At 39.7% G+C, this 22,487-nt stretch overlaps 3 protein-coding genes across 3 annotated transcripts in view; all 3 read left to right on the top strand.

The window, feature by feature from the left end:
* Positions 1 to 12,784, top strand: part of LOC134650503 (zonadhesin-like) — a 49,290-nt gene extending 36,506 nt beyond the window's left edge. Inside the window, exons 13-19 of the mRNA XM_063505460.1 lie at positions 5,326 to 5,736; positions 7,912 to 8,217; positions 9,000 to 9,179; positions 10,773 to 10,973; positions 11,232 to 11,420; positions 11,777 to 11,980; positions 12,576 to 12,784. Of these exons, the coding sequence (XP_063361530.1) occupies positions 5,326 to 5,736; positions 7,912 to 8,217; positions 9,000 to 9,179; positions 10,773 to 10,973; positions 11,232 to 11,420; positions 11,777 to 11,980; positions 12,576 to 12,784 (1,700 nt within the window). The remainder of the gene's footprint in view (positions 1 to 5,325; positions 5,737 to 7,911; positions 8,218 to 8,999; positions 9,180 to 10,772; positions 10,974 to 11,231; positions 11,421 to 11,776; positions 11,981 to 12,575) is intronic.
* LOC134650148 (uncharacterized) lies at positions 4,003 to 7,871 on the top strand. The gene is made up of 2 exons (XM_063505004.1): positions 4,003 to 4,911; positions 7,701 to 7,871. Exons 1-2 carry the CDS (start codon positions 4,140 to 4,142, stop codon positions 7,712 to 7,714), a joined length of 786 nt encoding a protein of 261 aa, XP_063361074.1. The 5' UTR covers positions 4,003 to 4,139; the 3' UTR covers positions 7,715 to 7,871.
* A 1,317-nt stretch (positions 12,785 to 14,101) lies between the features above and the next one.
* On the top strand, positions 14,102 to 19,403 carry LOC134650502 (antichymotrypsin-2-like). Its single transcript, XM_063505459.1, has 8 exons — positions 14,102 to 14,350; positions 14,754 to 14,897; positions 15,169 to 15,372; positions 15,716 to 15,814; positions 16,074 to 16,217; positions 16,494 to 16,703; positions 16,948 to 17,092; positions 19,250 to 19,403. Exons 1-8 carry the CDS (start codon positions 14,102 to 14,104, stop codon positions 19,381 to 19,383), a joined length of 1,329 nt encoding a protein of 442 aa, XP_063361529.1. The 3' UTR covers positions 19,384 to 19,403.
* The last annotated feature ends 3,084 nt before the right edge of the window (positions 19,404 to 22,487 follow it).

The following is a 22,487-nucleotide window of genomic DNA, read 5'->3' as shown; positions in this document are numbered from 1 at the left end:
CAACTATGCCATTAAACCACTTCGTGTTTGAGCTCGTTTGATTCGTCTCAACAAGATCTTTGGCACTAAGTGATACTCAGGGTCTGATGATGGAGCTGGAAGGTGGTCACCGGTACCATTCAACCATGCAACTAAACCACTTCGTGTTTGGGCTCGTTTGATTCATTTCAACGAGATTTTTGACACAAGATATGACTCAGGGTCTGATGATGGAGCTGGAAGGTGGTCACCGGTACCAGTCAACCATGCAACTAAACCACTTCGTGTTTGAGCTCGTTTGATTCGTCTCAACAAGATCTTGGACACTAGGTGATAATCAGGGTCTGATGATGGAGCTGGAAGGTGATCACCGGTACCAGTAAACCATGCAACTAAACCACTTCGTGTTTGGGCTCGTTTTATTCATTTCAACAAGATCTTTGACACAAGATAGGACTCAGGGTCTGATGATGAAGCTGGAAGGTGGTCACCAGTACCAGTCAACCATGCAACTAAACCACTTCGTGTTTGAGCTCGTTTGATTCGTCTCAACAAGATCTTTGACACTAGGTGATACTCAGGGTCTGATGATGGAGCTGGAAGGTGGTCACCGGTACCAGTCAACCATACAACTAAACCACTTCGTGTTTGTGCTCGTTTGATTCGTCTCAACAAGATCTTGGACACTAGGTGATACTCAGGGTCTGATGATGGAGCTGAATGGTGGTCACCGGTACCAGTCAACCATGCAACTAAACCACTTCGTGTCTGGGATGACAACCTTCCAGCTGCACATCAGACCCTGTGAGTACTATGTTGTGTCAAAGATCTGGTTGAGACAAATCAAACGAGCCCAAACACGAAGTGGTTTAGTTGCATGATAGACTGGTACCAGTGACCACCTTCCAGCTCCATCCTCAGACCCTCAGTACTATCTTGTGTCAAAGATCTCATTGAGAGGAATCAAACGAGCCCAAACACGAAGTGGTTTAGTTGCATGGTTGACTGGTACTGGTGACCACCGTCCAGCTCCATCATCAGATCCTCAGTACTATCTTGTGTCAAAGATCTTGTTGAGACGAATCAAACGAGCCGAAACACGAAGTGGTTTAGTGGCATGGTTGACTGGTACCGCTGACCACCTTCCAGCTCCATCATCAGACCCTGAGTCCTATCTTGTGACAAAGATCTTGTTGAGACGAATCAAACGAGCCGAAACACGAAGTGGTTTAGTTGCATGGTTGACTGGTACCGTTGACCACCTTCCAGCTCCATCATCAGACCCTCAGTACTATCTTGTGTCAAAGATCTCGTTGAGAGGAATCAAACGAGCCCAAACACAAAGTGGTTTAGTTGCATGGTTGACTGGTACTGGTGACCACCGTCCAGCTCCATCATCAGACCCTCAGTACTATCTTGTGTCAAAGATCTTGTTGAGACGAATCAAACGAGCCCAAACACGAAGTAGTTTAGGTGCATGGTTGACTGGTACCGTTGACCACGTTCCAGCTTCATCGTCAGACCCTGAGTTCTATCTTGTGTCAAAGATCTCGTTGAGAGGAATAAAACGAGCCCAAACACGAAGCGGTTTAGTTGCGTGGTTGACTGGTACCGGTGCCAACCTTCCAGCTCCATCATCAGACCCTCAGTACTATCTTGTGTCAAAGATCTTGTTGAGACGAATCAAACGAGCCGAAACACGAAGTGGTTTAGTTGCATGGTTGACTGGTACCGTTGACCACCTTCCAGCTCCATCATCAGACCCTGAGTCCTATCTTGTGACAAAGATCTTGTTGAGGTTGAGACGAATCAAACGAGCCGAAACACGAAGTGGTTTAGTTGCATGGTTGACTGGTACTGGTGACCACCGTCCAGCTCCATCATCAGACCCTCAGTACTATCTTGTGTCAAAGTTCTTGTTGAGACGAATCAAACGAGCCGAAACACGAAGTGGTTTAGTTGCATGGTTGACTGGTACCGTTGACCACCTTCCAGGTTCATCATCAGACCCTGAGTTCTATCTTGTGTCAAAGATCTCGTTGAGAGGAATCAAACGAGCCCAAACACGAAGTGGTTTAGTTGCGTGGTTGACTGGTACCGGTGACCACCTTCCAGCTCCATCATCAGACCCTGAGTCCTATCTTGTGTCAAAGATCTTGTTGAGACGAATCAAACGAGCCGAAACACGAAGTGGTTTAGTTGCATAGTTGACTGGTACCGTTGACCAGCTTCCAGCTCCATCATCAGACCCTGAGTTCTATCTTGTGTCAAAGATCTCGTTCAGAGGAATCAAACGAGCCCAAACACGAAGTGGTTTAGTTGCGTGGTTGACTGGTACCGGTGACCACCTTCCAGCTCCATCATCAGACCCTCAGTAATATCTTGTGTCAAAGATCTTGTTGAGACGAATCAAACGAGCCGAAACACGAAGTGGTTTAGTTGCATGGTTGACTGGTACCGTTGACCACCTTCCAGCTTCATCATCAGACCCTGAGTTCTATCTTGTGTCAAAGATCTCGTTAAGAGGAATCAAACGAGCCCAAACACGAAGTGGTTTAGTTGCGTGGTTGACTGGTACCGGTGACCACCTTCCAGCTCCATCATCAGACCCTGAGTCCTATCTTGTGTCAAAGATCTTGTTGAGACGAATCAAACGAGCCTAAACACGAAGTGGTTTAGTTGCGTGGTTGACTGGTACCGGTGACCACCTTCCAGCTCCATCATCAGACCCTGAGTCCTATCTTGTGTCAAAGATCTTGTTGAGACGAATCAAACGAGCCGAAACACGAAGTGGTTTAGTTGCATGGTTGATTGGTACCGGTGACCACCTCCCAGCTCCATCATCAGACCTATATATTCTGATTCTGACATGTCATCAAAAGCATTTGTATTCAGCCATTTTTTTATTTAGTACCTATAAAATATCAGATCATTTCAAATATCTTTAATGCTGTCCGGTAGTTACATACTATACTATAAAACCAAATACACAGTACTAGGATCAAAGTTTCTCAGTCGCCGTTTACACGCACTGTCACGCACACAGTATAGCATTTTACACGGCGCCTGCCGCACACAATGATAAAAAACCTCGTCGTCGCCGTTGAAAACGTGCGGAGCCGACCGACACACGACACGTCTACAAGCTCTGCCGCGGCACTGAGCTCACGACCGCGCGTCATCGGTAATATTAGAGTCGTTTTCAAAAAATTGCCAAAAAATTATAGTAGAATTTCATAAACACTAATGTATACCATCAGTATAAGCAAACGCTGCAGATTGCTTGAGTATGAAAATGACTTCGATATTAAGTAGAATTTCGTAGGAATTGACACTTGTTTCGGAGAGACAATTGAGTTTGTTTTTCTTCGATTTTCTCTTTCTCAAAGGTATTTAGGAAAAATGTCAAAAGTAATTCCTAATGTACAGGGTATTAGTAATACAAAATAGCCAGCTTTACCAGAGTAAACTTCTCAACATTTCCAAATACGAGCTTACAATTTAGTGCTTCACGTGGTTTTTCGGAAACAACCATCAGAAAAAAAAACATTACTAATTTAATAAGCCCTTTTTCCAATATTTAAAAAGTAATTCCTAAAGATAAGAAGACGCTTTTACCGTAACAAGTACTCATTGTTTCTAATAATGATCCTAAAGTACTGAATCTCATCGAGGAATATCATCAATTTTGCATTATTTTGACTTTTCTTGTTGGAGCGCTCTTAAGATTCTTGGATTAGTTTGGATTTTTAGGTATTTACTATTATCTGATTTGGTACATTTTCTACATAAAATATTATTGTCTAACTGATATTATCACTTTAATCTTTTACCTCCAACGTATAACGGCATCGGCAGTGCAATAGTTACTAATTATCTGTAACGAAAACACATTATGCACATAGTGAGGAAGTGCAATAAGCATTTTGGCATTCTAAGAGCGTTTCTGACATTTTCTTTCAACATTTTCTTCTAAAGTGTCATTTAATAGAACTTGCTAACTGTTATGTATGCTACGTATGCATGTACTTATAATAAGGTGTCATGGCGAATAAACGTCAGTGCGTATATGAGCAGCATTTGTTTCACTCGTCCCGTTCCGATATACAACAGTGGCGACGATCTACCCGCGTGTTCAAAAAAAGTGACTAGTGGCGGACATGAATTCGTCTCAAATCGGGATTTTGACGAATTTTGACCACAACACACAAACGTGGAAAGTGTACAAAGCGCGTATACAACAGTGGTTCATCGCGAATGGCATCGATGCTCAAAGTGACGCGACAGGAACGAAGCGACGGGCGGTGTTGCTGAGCGCACTCAGCGATGCCACTTACAAGTTGGCATCAGATTTGGCATTGCCGAAAGATCTCCAAGTTGTTCCATTTGCCGACATATGTTCGCTTTTGGACAGTCATTTTACGCCAACAACTTGTGGGTTTCACGAGAGATTTAAATTTTATTCGGCGGTGCAAAATGAAGGGGAGACCTACCCCCAATATGCGGCAAGACTTCGCGGCCTAACGGCAGAATGCGGGTTTCTAAACGTGGAGGAGGCATTGAAAGACCGATTTGTAATGGGAATGCTTCCAGGATCGGAGCGAGAAAAATTATTCGCTCAGAACCCAGCTGATTTGACTCTTTCTAAGGCGGTGGAACTGGCAGAAAGCAGACGATGTGCGCGCGTAGGGGCAACCACGGTCACCGGCCAGGAGCCGTCGAGCGCTAATCAAATGTTAAAGATTGCATCGAAAGATCAGAAAAGTGCTAAAGTGTTGTGTTCCGTTTGTGGTTTTAACAATCACACGGCCGAAAAGTGTCGTTTTGCTAACCATAAGTGTCGAAAATGTAATGTTAAAGGTCATTTACGCCGTATGTGCAAAAAAATTAATTACGTAAGTGAGGACTGCGGGGACGATGACGGCGATGACGGTGAGTGCCATTGCTATAATATTCGTTCGTCATCAGGCGAGCCTATGACGACGCAGGTTCTTGTCCATGGAGTGCCAATGAAGTTTGAGGTCGACACTGGCTCAGCGGTGACCGCAGTATCAGAGCAAACGTATTTAAATAGTTTTAAAGATGTGGCATTGTCTAAAACCCATAAGCGCTTAGTATCTTATTCGGGTGATAAAATGCATTGTTTAGGTATCGTGCGGTTACCATTTACGTATGCAGGCAAAACCAACGTATTAAATGTGCATGTGATTCGTGGCGGTGCAGGGCCCTTATTAGGTAGGGATTTTATATCGCTAAATAATTTGGAATTAGTACGGGTTAATTTCTGTGAACAATCAACTAACTTTATGGATCAGTTGCATTCAAAATTTCCCTCTGTTTTCTCAGACAAGCTGGGAACGTTTAATAAATATAAAGTAAAACTCAATTTAATGAAGGAGGCTCAACCGATTTTTTTTAAAGCACGACCAGTGGCTTTTGCTTTACGCGATAAGATTGATAAGGAGTTGGACCGGCTGGTTAGCGTAGGCATATTAAAACCGGTTGAACATTCGTTATACGCATCCCCCATCGTGCCCGTGTTGAAGCGGGACGGGTCGCTGCGCCTGTGTGCGGACTACTCGGTGTCTATCAACAAACAGCTGATAGTGGAACAATACCCGTTGCCCACCGCCCATGAATTGTTCGCTAGGTTGCACGGAGGCCAACAGTTCTCTAAGTTAGACCTTTCTCAGGCGTACGCGCAATGTGTTTTAGATGACGAATCACAAAAAGTTACGTGTATTAATACACACAGAGGTTTGTTTTTATATACACGTCTCGTGTTTGGTCTGGCTAGCGCTCCAGCGATATTTCAAAGGGTTATGGAAGGGGTTTTAGCCGGTATGGAGGGCGTCTTATGTATGTTGGACGATGTTTTAATAACCGGTAGTGATAAGTCTGAACATTTAGCTAGATTGAATGCGGTTTTAAAACGGTTGCAGGACGCCGGGTTAACACTACAAAAAACTAAATGCGAGTTTTTTAAGGATGAAGTGGAATATTTAGGCTATGTAATTAGCAAAGAGGGGTTAAAAAAGTCGCCCGCTAAAGTAAGTGCCATTCTAAATGCACCAGTACCAAATAATGTGAATAAGCTACAATCTTTCCTGGGCCTCGTTAATTACTATAGGAATTTCGTTCCGGGGGCATCTACGGTACTTAGTCCGCTGTACAACTTATTGCAAAAAGGTAGTAAGTGGCATTGGAATGCGGAACACGATAACGCGTTTAAGTTAATCAAGCAACACTTGGCTTCAGATCAAGTGTTGGCGCATTTTAACCCAAATGCAAAAATCGTGGTCACTTCAGATGCGTCCCCTACTGGCCTTGGGGTTATTTTGAGTTTAATTGGGGATGACGGTTTGGAACGGCCGGTTTCTTACGCTTCGCGCACGTTAAATTCGGCTGAAAAAAATTACTCGCAATTACAAAAAGAAGCAACAGCGATTATATTTGCCGTACGTCGTTTTCATCAATACCTCTATGGTAGGACTGTGCCGTTCGTTCTTCGCACGGACCATAAGCCGCTAACCAGCATTTTCGGCCCTCACCGTGGTATTCCGGAGGTATCAGCTAATAGGCTCCAGCGATATGCGATGTTTTTAAGTGCTTATAACTACACTATTGAGTACATTCGCAGCGCTGATAACAGTGCTGATTACCTGTCGCGGGCGAGCGTAAACAATGATGACTCATCTACCGGCGCGGGCCACACTAAGGGCGGGGCACCAGTGTCTATCGATGATAGGGCATCTTATATAAATTTTGTTGCTGACAACAGCTTACCTGTTACTTTTAAGGTGTTGCGTGAGGAAACCGAGAAAGACCGTTTATTAAACCAAGTCATTAAATTCATTTTAAACGGATGGCCAAAAAAAGTAACAGTTCAGGGTATTCAACCATATCTACTCTGTAAAAACGAATTAGCATTGGAGGATGGAGTAGTTATGCGAGGACATAAAATAGTAATACCAGAAACGTTAAAATCTAAAATTTTGTCGGAGTTACATAAGTCGCACTTGGGTATTGTTAAGTGCAAAGCAGAAGCTAGGAGTAGGATATGGTTTCCCGGTATTGATAATGCTATTGAAGCTATGATAGCTGGTTGTGATATTTGTAACCAGTTGAGACCATCTCCGCCGCGCGTCCCACTTGCAGTGTGGCCATACCCTAAGCAGGCATTTTATAGGGTGCACATAGATTTCCTGGGCCCAATAAATAATAGGTCATATTTAGTTTTAGTGGACGCGTACTCGAAATGGGTTGAGGTGTATGGTGTTACTTCGACTTCAACGTCTGTCGTTATATCAAAACTATATGAATTTATGTCACGATTCGGATTAATTCACACGTTAGTTAGTGACAATGCCACATGTTTTTTGTCGGACGAATTCCGTGCTTTTTGCACTGCGAATGGAATATCGCACGTAACTTCTCCCGCCTACCATCCGGCCAGTAATGGGCAGGCGGAGTCTTACGTTAAGGTAGCAAAAAAAGGCATACGTTCTTGTCTAATGGTTAGTACTAACCAGAGGAAAATAGATGAAAACCTGTCCAAATACCTATTCGATTATAGGAATTCTGTACATGTCACCACGGGGACTTCACCTGCTCAGATCGTATTCGGCCGCAAACTTCGTTCGCGCTGGGACTTATTATATTCCCCGACACTATCGCCGTCCTCGTCCCACGCACATGTTAAAACAGTGGAGCGTAAACAGTGTTCACAGAGTAAATCCTTTGGTGGAAAAAAACGGCCATTGTTTAAACCTGGTGATTATGTAATGTATAAAAAGAATTATGGCAACAAAAAATTTATTTGGAACAAAGGCATAATAGTAAAACAGATAGGTACAACAATATATTTAATTAAGGACCATGTTACGTTAGTGGATGTAAAAAAACATGTAAATCAAATTGTGCCGATTAAAGGAGTGGACGCCAACAAATTACGTTACCCGAGTAATCAAAGTTTAGATGAAATAGAAGAACCCTCTGTCAACGACAGTTGTGCTACCAACGAGATCGAGTCTTCCTCATCGGTAGCCAGCGGCAATCAGGAGCCTGTCTCGTCTTCGCCAGCTGAAAGGGGAGAGGAAGATGATACCTCGGACGGGTCCACCCAGGTTGCTACTTCAGGCGGAGAAGCTGAGGAATTCTTTGAGGCCTCTGATGACAATGTTCAGTCGCAGCAGGTAGCTACCCCCGCCGACCAGAGTTCAAGGGGCGGGTTGACAGGCATGTTGTTGCGTCCACTTCCCCGAACAGATTATAAACCTTTTTATTGCATGAATTATACGAAAATGTAACTTAGATTAAGAAGCTTACTCTCCATTAAAACGGGGAGAAATGTTATGTATGCTACGTATGCATGTACTTATAATAAGGTGTCATGGCGAATAAACGTCAGTGCGTATATGAGCAGCATTTGTTTCACTCGTCCCGTTCCGATATACAACAGCTAACTATGTAAACAAACCGCCATAGAGTTAGACCAAGAAAAGTCTGCAGCGATTTTGATAGCCCACGCAGTGCAAGTGTTATTTACACGTCATAAATTCATAGAAGTTTGACGTTTAAAATAACACTTGCACTGCGTGGGCTATCAAAATCGCTGCAGACTTTTCTCGGTCTGACTCTACAAAAATTGACACTGAACGACTTGGAGGATATAATCAAACGGAGACGCCATGTCTGTAATTTTCTGTACAAAACAGTCTGCCGATTTTTGCGGGGGAGGGGAACGTCAAATGTATGCGTAACGTAAAAATAGCCATGTCAGATAAACGTCAGTCCATACATTGTGTATGACCGTTGGCCGCCTATTTTCAACAGAGGGGAAAGCCTGTTAATGGCTACTCCGTTTAGTTGTATCCTCCAAGCTGAACGACAATTTACTAGTAACTTTACATAGTTAGCAAGTTCTATTGAATGACACTTTAGAGTGTTGAATTATTCCGGTATTTATATCTCCAGGACCCATCATTAATCAATTTTTTGCTATAATTTCATCAATCCAGGTTGTGGAGATGATCTGAACTCTCACCCCGGCTGCGGCGTCAACTGCGGCAGGACTTGCTCCACCTACAAGAATAAAGATGTGGCCTGCATCCTCGTTTGCTACGATAACGGATGCGACTGCAACATTGGCTACGTTTACGACCCTAACGTCAAGAAATGCGTTTTGCCCAAATATTGTAGTGAGTGTTTTTGAAGTGAAAACTTCTTTAACGGCGCTGTGCACTTTTTGAGGCGGGGAAAAAAATGTTAAACTCGAGACAGCGTAAGACGATCACGTGACCGTAAGACGGACACGTGACCTGATCGAAAAACTGTTACATGTAATGTCATTGAGTTTTTCTTTATTGATTTAAATGCCATCTAGTGAGTTTCGCTCTAACTGGTATTAATATAACTCGAGTACTAACAGTGATGTGCTTAGGGGTTTCAAGTAATGAACGCTAACGCTAGATGGCGTTAACCTCAATTATACATAGTGTATTTTGCACTAGTCATTGAGTTTTCACTTCTGCCGGCACTCCCTGAGTGCAACCCGTTGTTTTTTGAAGTGAAAACTTCTCTAGCAGCGCTGTGCACTTTTTGTGATAGGGAAAAAATGTTTAACTCGTTACAGGTGTCACGTGACCGTAAGACGTAAGACGGTCACGTGACCTGATCGAAAAACTGTTACTTCAATGTCATTGAGTTTTTATTTATTGATTTAAATGCCATCTAGTGAGTTTCGATCTAACTGGTATTCATATAACTCGAGTACTAACAGTGATGTGCTTAGGGGTTTCAAGTAATGCGACGAAATAACGCTAGATGGCGTTAACCTCAATTATATACATAATGCTGCAGATATTTTGCAATAGTGATTGAGTTTTCACTTCTGCCGGCACTCCCTGAGTGCAACCCGTTGTTTTTTTGCATACTAGGCAAACTCCTTCGACTCTTAATGATTTGGGTTTTTTTAAATGGCACCTTTCTTGTAGTTGTACTTACCCACATCATTTACAGTAATTGTGATTGATACATTTATTAACTGAGTAATATAGGTACCTACATACAAAAACCTAACAAACTGGAAATCTTAAAACAATTTATAGAGAGAATTGTGTCTTATTTTTATGGATTTACTGTTTAACGTAGACAAAAAAAATCTCAGTCATGTTACATCTAGTTAATTACCATTTGTTCATGCAACTGATATATAAAATATGTCAACCGTAATAAACCCTTTCCCACGTCAACAGCTATGATTTTTGCGGAATTCGTTAAAAAACCGTTTCTACAAAACTGGACCTCAGTGGGAAAGAGCTCTTACATGGCTGTTTTTCACTATTTATTTATTCGTATGGCATTACAGTCGCTAATTATCAATAACAATATTTACACTACGATATCTAAATTCTTCACCCATTAGGCGAGTGAAGGTCTCGGGCCTCTCCGAAAAATTTCCGTATCGGGTGTTTTTCACTTCCTTGACATTTTACACTTTACTTAGTGTAATGTTTAGGGTCCGGTTGTTTAATTCCCATAAAGTGTTAAGTCATTATGTATTGTTTGTCATAATCATTAGTCATAAAACTGAAACCGTTAACATTTCAGGATTTTCGTTAGGTTATTTTATAGAACGGTTAGGTTAGGTTTGTTTTATGGCAATCCTGAAAAGTGACGCGTTTCTGAACCAAATGAATTATGACTAACGAAAATGCGGGCAAACAATACATTATGGCTTAAAACTATTTGGGAAACAATAGAGACCCGTAATGTATATATTTTACTTCTAGCGCCAACATGTGGACTTAACGAAGTATATTCGACATGCACCAACGGCGGTTGCTCTCGTAGGAACTGCAGCCAACTGGGCAAGCCTCAAATCTGCATCGATAGAACTCCCGAGTCCTGCACCAAAGGATGCGTTTGCGCCGAAGGATACCTGCGTAATGCCAATGGAACTTGCGTACTTGAAAACCAGTGCCCGCAACTCGGTAAGTGAGCATACCAAACATTTTACTGGTCCTCATCTTATTAAATCATTGTTTACCGACTACGAAATGTAGAATGATCATTCGTAAGCGACTCTGATGGATGTATTTTAGAGACCATCGGTACTTTAATCCCATTTCAGTTTGGCAACTCTTAAAGCTGATTTCTTTCGATTTGGCAACTAAAATGAGTGACGTATTTAACTTAAAGTAACATAACTTAACTTTTGATAAGTACCTACAATGTTATTTTGAATGCAGGATGCGGCGGTGATCGAAACGCAAAGCCTGGTTGTGGTATAAACTGCGGACGAAGGTGCTCTGACTACAAGGTCAAGAATAAACAACTTCTCTGCCCGCGCATACAATGCAAAGCTGACAAATGCGACTGCAAGGACGGTTTTGTATTTGACGGCAATCTCAAGAAATGCGTCTTGCCAGAGCAATGCAGTAAGTCGACATCATTTTTAAATTCAATATAAACGGACACCGTATTTTTCTTATTTCCGCTTATCCGTCATTAGTCCGCTTACAGAAGGAGAAGAAGAAGAAGGAAACAGTATAATTATTCAAATAAAATACTTAATGTTGGTACCTACACAAAAAAAAACTATTATAATCCAAATAAGGTCAAAAACCGGGGAAGTACCGGGTATGTCACAGGCGTTTTAATCGGGAGCTATAGCTACCTACTTATAATATAACTATTTGGGAATTTTGGAACATGGGTTATCTTTTGCTGCTTAGTTTTTAAGTTCTTCGCAAGTAACTAAATGATAAATTAATTAATATTAACTTTATTTTAGCACCGGTTTGCGGACTCAACGAAAAATTCGACTCTTGCATCAACGGAGGATGTGGTCACAGAAACTGCAGCCAAATTGGAACGCCACAAATCTGCATCGACAGGACCCCTGAGTCTTGCATCAAGGGTTGTGTCTGCTCCGACGGTTTCCTGCGAGCAGCTAACGGGACTTGTATTCCTCAAGACCAATGTCCAGCTTCTTCAGGTGACTGTTCAGTTACAAATTGTATCGTATTTAAACCGTTTAGACGACAACAGTTTCACTCACTTGAATTTTTAGTCGCTATTGGCGATATGTTTCGGGCCCATCGGGGGCCTTCTTCAGGCTTGGGTGCTCCCGGCGGCTGCACTTCGTGCACTGCGCTTCTGTAGCGCATCAGGGATGTTCGCCGAAGCCAGGGTGGATTGCTTCTATGCCAAGCTATCCGCAAGAGGGCCGCATCCCTGGTGTTGTAAAAGGCTGTTTGTTTTCTAAATAAAATAAAATAAATGAACTACAAGTAGTAGGGATAGGTAAATACGATCATTTTTAGCGTCATCAACTCATCAAACGCAATCAGGGGTTGCTTCAACAGGGCTGCGATTCTATTGGCTTCTTTTATCACTACATAGTATAAAACAAAGTCGCTTCCCGCTGTATGTCTGTCCCTATGTATTTTGATGCTTTTTTAATAGATAAAGTGATTCAAGAGGAAGTTTTATGTATAATCTGTTGCACGGGGCAAAGCCGGGGCGGGTCACTAGTATCTTATATAATCTTCCAAATGCACGTGTTTGACGAAGACTTAAAATATTTTCAGCACCAGAAACAGATGATCGGTGCCCCGGGCAGAACGAGTTCTACAACACCTGCATCAGTAGCTGCTCCAACCAGAGCTGCGACTCCATCGGCAAGGTCATCCACTGCCCGATCCAACCAGCCGTGTGTAGAGAAGGCTGCCGGTGTAAAGCAGGCTATTGGAGGAATGCTGACAATGTCTGTGTGCCGGAAAACGAGTGTGGTAAATAACTCAAGCTTTTGCATTTGACAAATAAAAAGTATGAAAAACTATAACTTTTTTTATATATATATTTTTCCTCATGTTTTTAATCTTAATGTAGCGTGAATCAACCATACATTTAACTCCATTGACGTATATCTCAGGACTGGGCTTACGGGCAATAAGAATGGGGCATGAATGGGGCCAGTACAGCGGTGTGACACCGCTACAACGCTATTAGTTGATGAGTTCGCATCACGCCGGCGATTGGTCGCAACTAGTTGCGTTAGACTGCACGATTAGCTCGAATTCGTGGGTGACACCGCTGAACTAGTACCATTTTTAGTGCCTGCAAGGCCCGTCCTGAGATATACGACAATCTTTAACTCTCATTTATAGACGGGTCTATCGTGAAATTTATTTTATTACCTTTACGATTATTTACCGACGTTTCGTCACAGTTTTCGAAACGTACATTGTACATAGACTAATAAAATTTTAACTTATGGCCTTGGATGGAGCACAGTGAATAATCAGGCATTATTCGTGCCTAAGATATTACTTTGAATAAATATTTATTCAGTTGTTTCAATTCACCGACAAACATTTGTAGTGCGTCATTTTATCCATTAAATTTATTTGATTTACACGTTTACCTCACACGTGTGGTGGTACCCTGGTACCTTCCTGCTTTATGACTACTGAATATTACATTTGGGATCGTAGATAATCGTTTTAACGTACAGTAAAACCACCCAACTATAGTCCAAAATCTCCCAAATATGATCCAAAAATTTTACCAACACTAACTCGAATTATATCTACGTGTATATTATTTGAATGAAGCAGTTCTGAGTCAATAAAATTCGTATATGAGAAACACCCAAATAAAACAAACAGAACACTGTATTTATACTGAAATAAATAGGTATTGAACTTGTGGACCATACTTACATTGCACTATTAAGGGGCCCACTGATTACCAGTCCGCCGGTCGATATCGGCCTGTCAACTGTTCGGAATTGTCAACTTTTTGTTCTAACTGACAGGCCGATATCGTCCGGCGGACTGGTAATCAGTGGGGCCCTTTAGACTATACCATTCGGTAGCCAAATTTAATATCGCATTGTAAGCATTACATTAGAGAGCGATATCGTTGTCACTGCTGCAACAGCAATGGTGCAGTCACCATCGGAATCTTCGCACCAATATTCGTATAGTGCTCCTTATAATGCTTGTGAATCAGTTTACATTATTGCGTAATACTCCACCTTCATCTTCTTACGTAAAACCCTTTGTCCGCCAAAGACATTGACGTGAGCGGCTACAGTCCAATATCAACTTTCATGAATTCCGACAAGGTTCACGTTGACGCACCGCGCACGATGGGCGTGGTATTCAAAGGATTAACATTAAAAAAATGGTTACATTTTACAGGAACCGTTGTTACGACCACCAACACTCCTGTGACCATAGAAACACCAACCAGTGAGAAGCCAACTACAACTGCGAAGCCAACTACCGGTTCTAGTGGCAGCGATGCTGTAGCTAGCCTAAAAACTGGTGTCACTAACTTTAATGGCGAATTCCTTTATGTACGTTTTGTAAGGAGTTAGCAAAGTGCCATATAGAGTTTCGGGTGACCAGAGGGCTGGCCTATATTTCGCTCAGCGGATCAGCATTGCTAGCCAGAGGGACAATGTGGCCAGCTTTCTGGAACCCTTTTTTAAAATAAGAGGGGAAATGCGTTACGCATATGTGGGACCACCAAGCAATCAGGACTTGGGATACATTTTTTATTTAAGTTTTAAGTTTTTATCCCGTTTTGCCACAATTTAATTACTTTATCAATTGGGCATTTTAAATCTAAAGCTTTTAAAATAAACTAACTTATCGATGTTGGCATAGAAGTGATATAACTCCAACAAGTTTTTAGCTAGAAGTACCTAAAACTAGAAGAGATTCCGTGAATAAAATAAAAACATATTTGTATTTTAGGAACGATTGAATGCTGAGCCGAGTAAGAATCTTATTACGTCGCCATATTCGGTGTTCACCCCGCTAGTCCAACTTGTGCTGCACACTACCGGAGCCTCCCTTAAAGAACTTTTAACAATACTCAATGTTTCCACCAAAGAACAGGTAAAAAACCCTTTCTTCTATCTATACTATTCACTGACAATTTTATTCATCCACTTCATTCGGGATATCCGCCATGTGAAGACTGTTGCTGTTACTACGCAATTTTTGATATAGTTTGTCAAAGGACTATCTCATTTCAAACATAGACAGAGAGAATCATACTATCTTTGTCTTATCCTAGTACTAGCACCCAAAATAAAAGGATGAGTATAGTTTTTTTTTGTTTTTATTTACTGACAAATTGGTTTGACCAACTAACTTTTCTTTGCAGATCCGTTCTGCATTCCCCAGTTTGGCTTCTTCCTTCGAAGGCCAAACCAGTGTCAACTTCTCCACAGCCGCCAAAGTATACTCTGATCTGAAATACCCATTGAGTGACGGTTTTAAGAAAGACTCTGTCGACGTTGTACACGCCGACGCCCAAGAATTCGACTTTAGTAAGAATACTGAAGCTGCGAGTACTTTCAATTCTTGGGTAATTTCGATAAACTTATGTCTTAGAGAGTTTCTTTATAGTATAAATTAGATAAATCATTATTTTATTAATTTTATAATAACATTAAACTAAACTGCTGGAAACCATTAAGAGTTCGGACTTCAGTATCTGGCCGAAGGGTGTGGTATTTCGACGGTTCCGTGGGTATTGCCGAATCCTACACCAGAACAGGTGACTACAAAAACCTGTTGGTTCCAAAATGTTTTTTAGTTTCTTCGATTATAATTATAGGAACCTATTACAATAGTGTTAGTAGGATATGTATCTATGGGCCTTTGTTGGCTGACAATAGTGGTAAATGTTTTTATTTTACTTATTTCAGGTTGAAAGCGAAACGAACAATCGTATCCATGATTTAATCCAGCCTTCTGATCTGTCGGCTTTAACGCGACTTGTGTTGGTCAATGCTATTTATTTCAAGGTAAATATTGACATTACTTAGTTTAATTACTTTTGATATTTTGTTCACAAGGCGCAAGAAAAAATACATTCTCCGAATAGAAGAGTCGTTTTATTTCTCATCATAAAGGTCTTCTGTTCTTCACTTTTAATTCACTTTTATTATCAAACCCGACAGCAAAGGTCAACTCTTTATCTATTTCAAATCGTACTTTATTCACAGAATATTTGTTTATTTTTTATTTTTAGCAGTGCTTTTATTTATTAAATTATATTTTAAGGGTGAATGGCATTATGCTTTCAACAAAAATAACACCATCAAGGACGCAGATTTCTACTTGAGCGACGGAACGACTAAAAAGACTAATCTGATGTACCAGGAGCGACAATTCAATTACGGAGCAGTTCCTGAACTCAACTGCACGGTAATTTTACACAGAAGCAACCCCTTTTGCAGTATTTTTAAAATGTAATATTGGTCATGCAACGCATGTCTTCAGGATTGGTTAAGTTTGTAAACCTTCCAATCACGGTATTTAGATGTCACTAGCGCTGTAAATGATGAAAACGGTCATCTGGTGTAATTGGTTGCAGATTAGACCGGCAATCGAGTTGTTTTCCAATCCCACTTTGATCAGAGTAGATCATATTTTGTTTTTTATGTGATAGGCATTTTTTTACAATTAACAAACGTTTTTTAGGTCCTTCAAATGTTCTACAAAGGCGATAACTTCAGCATGGTCGTCGTCTTGCCAAACGAGAAAAATGGCCTTCTTCAAGTCGCTAAGAGCCTGCAACTTCAACCAAACTTCGAGAAAGTCATGGGAAGCTTGAGCAGCCAGAAAGTAAAGGTTTACCTGCCGCCATTCACAATTGAAACGACAACCGATCTTTCGGATATTCTTAAAAAGGTAATTATAATATATTTATGTTATTTATCTTAAATTGCTCAATACCTTTTACCAGTTTTGTATTTGCCAATAAATCGGAATGAAACTGAATTCCATAATTCGGTATAAAAAGTATCAGTTATAACTATTATTTTATAAGTTAAAATTATATCACTCCTTAAACCAGATTAAAATCTGGGTGTTGAAATTCGGCTTAAATGTGGCATTTAAGTTCGTCTCATAATCATATTTGTCTATTTCCTAGTTGGGCGTCACCAAGATATTCGATACGAAGGACTCTGGACTGTCAGGATTATTGAAGACCCCAGAGAACACCTATGTGTCGAAGGCCATCCAGAAGGCGTTCATTGAAGTCAACGAGGAAGGATCCGAAGCTGCTGCTGCTAATGGTAACCTTATTCTTTGCATGTCTCTTTTATAATAGGTGCTCAGTTGATCAAAAGGATTTTTTTTAATATGTTAAAATCTGAATCTACGGCTAAATTTTGACTTTGAATTTCATGAAGAGAGAAGTCAAAGTTGATCACCAAAATATAAATGAAGTAGTCGCAGAAAAATATACCATAATTATTTACAGGTGTTGTCGTATCTACAAGGGCAATCCCTGCACCGCCCCCGCAATCAATTGTATTCAGAGCCGACCGACCTTTCCTCTTTTATATAAGACTACAAAATACCACTTTGTTCTGTGGAGGGAAGAGCGACATCTAGAAAAAATTGGTCATGCATTCAATAAGGTTTATTAAAACTTTACAAAACTAAACCGTTTTATATGTGTTCATTTTTCAAAGTTATCAACTAAATATTTGTGATTAACGAAATTAAGAAGAGTATTTAATCAAAAGCAAATTAAACTAAACTGATAATACTGTGATAATGTGGTATGGGCATAAAGTTTTATATGCGTTCTTAGGACCTTTAAAGCGCAACAACTTTACTATATTCGCACAAAATACTTACAATTATGTGAATAAAATTTAATTTAATTTTTTACCTAATGTAGTTTCTCACATATTCATATTAATTAACAAGTAGTCTTTGTAGAATTATTTATAGTCTAAGACACTGATTTTAAATATTTATCTTCATTAGTTACTTGTATATTTTGTGGAACAGATAGTGTGACTAGAAAAATGGAACAATTTCTGATATCCCTATTTTCCCATCTCTAATATTCAAAGTTTGCTGCCTCCTTTCCTTCCAGGAGGTGTTGTAGGACTTCCCAGACCGGGTCCTCCACTCCCTCCCCCACTAGAGTTCAGAGCTGACCGAGCCTTCCTGTTTTATCTGAAGCTTCAGTCCACCGTCTTGTTCTGTGGAACTGTCCAATGATACAGGCCGTAAATCCTTGCAAATCGCCTTTAACAGTTTATTTTTTTAATTAATAATATATCAATACATACTTATGCAGATATGATCTAACTTCCAGCAATCTACATTTTCCACTAGTCTGGGACTGGGTTGGGATGTAAGTGCCGGATTAGCGAGAATGTACTGTATTAATTAATATTGTATAAAATGGGACAGTCACAATTTGTGTTTTAATAGATGGTGTATTACATTACGTTGATGAGATCTCAACCTATAGTCTATGTCGTAATCCCTTCTCGTTTTAAAGTGAATAATCAGTTTCTTGTGTGATACCTTTCCATTTTTGACCCAATAATGCATGGTTATTATAATCATTCATAATTATCTTACTACAATTACTATTATCTTACTCTTATCATTATTTCCAGCCCTAGTAGTCAGAGCGACTTCGGCGGTCATCGATCCGATTCCCCCCAAAGAAATAACATTCAGATGTGATCACAGTTTCTTATACTACATTGTCTGTAAAGGAAACGTTCTCTTCGCTGGTTCGGTCGCAGATATCAAATAATGGTTAATAAAACGTTATAAACTTGTATTTTTAGCAAATAAAATGTACAAGCATACAATTAAAGTAACCGGATTTTTGTATCATTTTTTGCAGCTTGATGAATGTGATTTTGTGTTTCTTTAGCGTCATTAAGGTTACACCAAATAAAAGTATTATTAAATATATTAAATATTATAGGACATTCTTACACATATTGACTAAGTCCCACACTTAGCTCAAGAAGGCTTGTGTTGTGGGTACTCAGACAACGATATATATAATATACAAATACATAAATACATAGAAAACACCCAAGCCTCAGGAACAAATATCTGTGCTCATCACACATATCCCCCCTTGCCCTTACCGGGATTCGAACCCAGGATCGCGGCTTCACAGGCAAGGCCACTCCAGGTCAGGCCAGACCAGTCGTCAAATGAAAGTATTGTAATTATTATTCCGGGTTTATCCATTTCATAAGTACCTATTAGAATTTTTTAATAATCATATTAGGTAATAAGTATAAGAGCAAATTTAAGTAAACCTTATCAAAGTGTGTTTCTTAAAGAAATAAAAAAAGATTAAGATAAATATGTACTTACATATAAAACCTCGGTCATCTCATTCCGCAAGTTCCCTCTACAAATATTCGATTTCGTCATTCTAAAATCTAGTTTTGTTTCAGCTGTGATAGTGAATACTTTATCCGCAGTTCAACCGATTAGGCAGTTGATATTCAGAGCCGATCGCAGTTTCCTTTATTACGTACTTGTAAAGGACGCTCCTATATTTTGTGGATCAGTGGTCGATCCCGAGTAGGACTTGAGGTGATTTACTGGATATTTTTTATGATTTCCATTTTGTCAGAGAAACCACATTATCACAGTCATCAGGCTTGTTTTTCTAACCCTCAAAACTAACAGACTAACATACTTTAATTTTTTACTGGGTTACATAAAAAAACATTACAGGGACATTCCATGAGCTGTTCCGTACAAAATCATTTGATTTCGTATTCATACATACAGCTTTTCAACGTTTTAAGTCAATTATTATTTTATTGAGCATAGTTTAAACCTCTGGTTTACCTAAATCCACCGTGTGGAGCGTAGACTGTAGTTTTGAAGTTGAATTAAAGTTCTGCGAGAAGAGAAGAAACAGCACTCAGGAACGCGCCAGCCGGGATACCTTCGAAGTCCGCTTGCCGTACCTCCAATACCACCATTACCGGGTTAGTATGTTAATAAGAACACATATTTATGGTTAATATGTTACGTGTTAAGGCATATGTTGCCTGTAGTAGTATGTAGTGATGAGTGAGTAAGCTACCACGGCGGGAGGCGGTATTTATAGGCGCGCGCCCCACCATAGCCACTTAGGCCACGCCTACTTAAGACGTGGGTGTTACGTGCAGAGTCAGTTTTCCTTTATTCGACCAATAAGCTTACGCTATTACATTTGATTGGGGAATGGGTAAAATATATTTATTAGGAACATAATTGACTTAAATCTAGGCATATAACACAAATAATATTATTAATAACACAATATAAGTTAAAAATACACATGAAAGTAAAGGGTACATAAAACATAATAAAAACGCTTAAAACTAACATGCTTAATTTTAATGAGCTATACACGACACACCGTGACAGTCAAAAATCTTCAGAAATTCGTGTTTGTACGAGCAACTGTAGCCCATTTTGTAGAATGTTCCAACATTATGATTTTTCGTAATTTTTTTAACATTAGCAAAATTATAAGCAATTGATTATATGTGACCCAGTACTTATAACATTTGTTTGACTAAAATAAACATTGCGGAGCGCTTTTATATGCTCTGTTTAACCTTTAGCCTCCCAGACACCTATAAAAATGTCTCGCATTAACTTTATATTTTTAATTTTTATTTTGCAAAATCTAAATTGCATTTGTCTTGACAAGTTTTGATGTCTGGTCGGCTATAGTATACAATTAATTTATATTATAACAGGCTGATTCAGGGACGTGATAAATAACAAGCAAACAAATGATAAGTACCTAGCAATTTAAACGCCAATATTTAATTTTCTAGCTTACTGTTTATTTTTTAAACCATAAACCGTAAAGTTAAAAATGTAACTTGGTTAGTTCATAAATTAATTAAAAGGCAAATTTTTGTGTCAGAGAAATACTTAATCACGTTTCTAAAATCACATAGTTACAATTTTAACTCTAGAATTTTTGAACAATAAATAATAACGTATACTACCTGGAAGAAAACGAGACCCTTTCTTAATGTTACGATGACGAATATGACAAAACATAGGAACAAAGATAATCTCAATTTATGTCAATAAAATGTAAAAATCTTGAGATAAAAATAGCCACGTGCGGTGGAGTCTCTCGTCCTCTGCCACTCTGTATAGGTATATTTTCCTAAACATATTTTTTAACTTTTTTTTTCGTTTCAGGTCTCTTGATACATCCCAGTATGGAAAAATACAATTCTTGTCTCTTTCAAAATAATAAAGTTTATCAATATATTTTTTTGTATTATTTCCCCCTTATTTCCTAGAAGTAATGTAATACTAACATGATTCATCAAATACATTTTTCCAAGATTTACGCCTATTTTAAGTAATTGCAAAAGTATTGATTAAGTATTCGTTAATTAATCGAAAACTTGTTTCTTAACTTAGGTTAACAAACAGTAATAGAGACGTCAACCAGACTTTTATATTGATCATTTAGGTACTTAGTTAAGATCTCCCCTCGCATGTTTAGAGTAGTGATGTGATGATCCCAGGATAAAACTTCGTAGGTTAGAAGTAGGAACGACATTTGGTCATACTTGGAAGTTATTTGGTTTCTATAGCCTGTGCAGCCTGTGGCAAATAGCTGTTACATAATAATAATAACGGCGAGTACTTGCACAGACATAATCTCGTAGCCAGGATTATACACCAGCAGCTTGCTCTTCTATACGGCCTTGTGGACCGCGAAGTACCGTACTACAAGTATTCACCTGCGCCAGTTCTCGAGAATGGTCGTGCCACGCTCTATTGGGATCGATCTGTCATCACTGACAGGACTATTGTAGCCAATAAGCCTGACATTGTGATAATAGATCGATCGCAACGCCGGGCCGTGCTCGTTGACATCACCATCCCCCATGATGAGAATCTCGTGAAAGCCGAGAAGGACAAGTCCAGCAAGTACCTAGACTTGGCTCACGAGATAACCGCCATGTGGGATGTTGATTCGACGATCATTGTCCCGATAGTCGTTTCAGTGAACGGTCTAATAGCGAAGAGTCTCGACCAACATCTTGAGAGACTCTCGCTAGGTGGTTGGATCAAGGGTCAGATGCAGAAGGCGGTGATCTTGGACACGGCGCGGATAGTCCGCCGGTTCCTCTCTCTGCAGCCCTGACCACCGGCAGCTTGGGCCTTGCCCCGCTGCTGGCGGCACCCTAGGTTAGGTTTTTTATAATATGTTTATAAGTATTTTGTATTGTTTTTGTAAGTGTTTTTGTATTTTATTTTTATATCCATATTATAAAATAACCTAACTTAAGACCAAAAATAAATAAAGAGAATAATAATAAATTGTCTTTTTTTTTCGAACATTAATCCAAATATATTGTAATTGATCCAGCTTTGATAATTAATTTGAAGATTAGTCACATTTCCCGATAGTACAACAATGTAATTTGAACCTTAAATCGGAATACTAAAGTTGATATTCTATTGGCACGTATGTAAAGTCAATAAATCGTACTATGCCTGAAAAAGGGTTATTTTATTGTTAATTATTGATGTAAAGAGGAATATAGTATAGCAAGCATTTTGTATAACAAATAGTGTACTAAAGAATGTTTAAATTCTGTTTCCAGGGTTTTATCCTATATTCATTCTAATGGGAATTTAGAAATATTCTCA

This window comes from Cydia amplana, chromosome 8 (assembly GCF_948474715.1).
Source record: "Cydia amplana chromosome 8, ilCydAmpl1.1, whole genome shotgun sequence".
NCBI lineage: Eukaryota > Metazoa > Arthropoda > Insecta > Lepidoptera > Tortricidae > Cydia > Cydia amplana.
The sequence above is the reverse complement of the archived record's forward strand: the minus strand, read 5'-3'. Positions and strand labels throughout refer to the sequence as shown.

Bases quoted from the DNA above. Each gene is read 5' to 3' on its own strand.
- LOC134650148 (XM_063505004.1), top strand. From the start codon at position 4,140: ATGAATTCGTCTCAAATCGGGATTTTGACGAATTTTGACCACAACACA.
- LOC134650502 (XM_063505459.1), top strand. From the start codon at position 14,102: ATGAATTCCGACAAGGTTCACGTTGACGCACCGCGCACGATGGGCGTG. The intron at 15,373-15,715 runs GTAATTTCGATA...TACTTATTTCAG, and splicing joins CGAGTACTTTCAATTCTTGG to GTTGAAAGCGAAACGAACAA. The intron at 16,704-16,947 runs GTAATTATAATA...TCTATTTCCTAG, and splicing joins TTTCGGATATTCTTAAAAAG to TTGGGCGTCACCAAGATATT.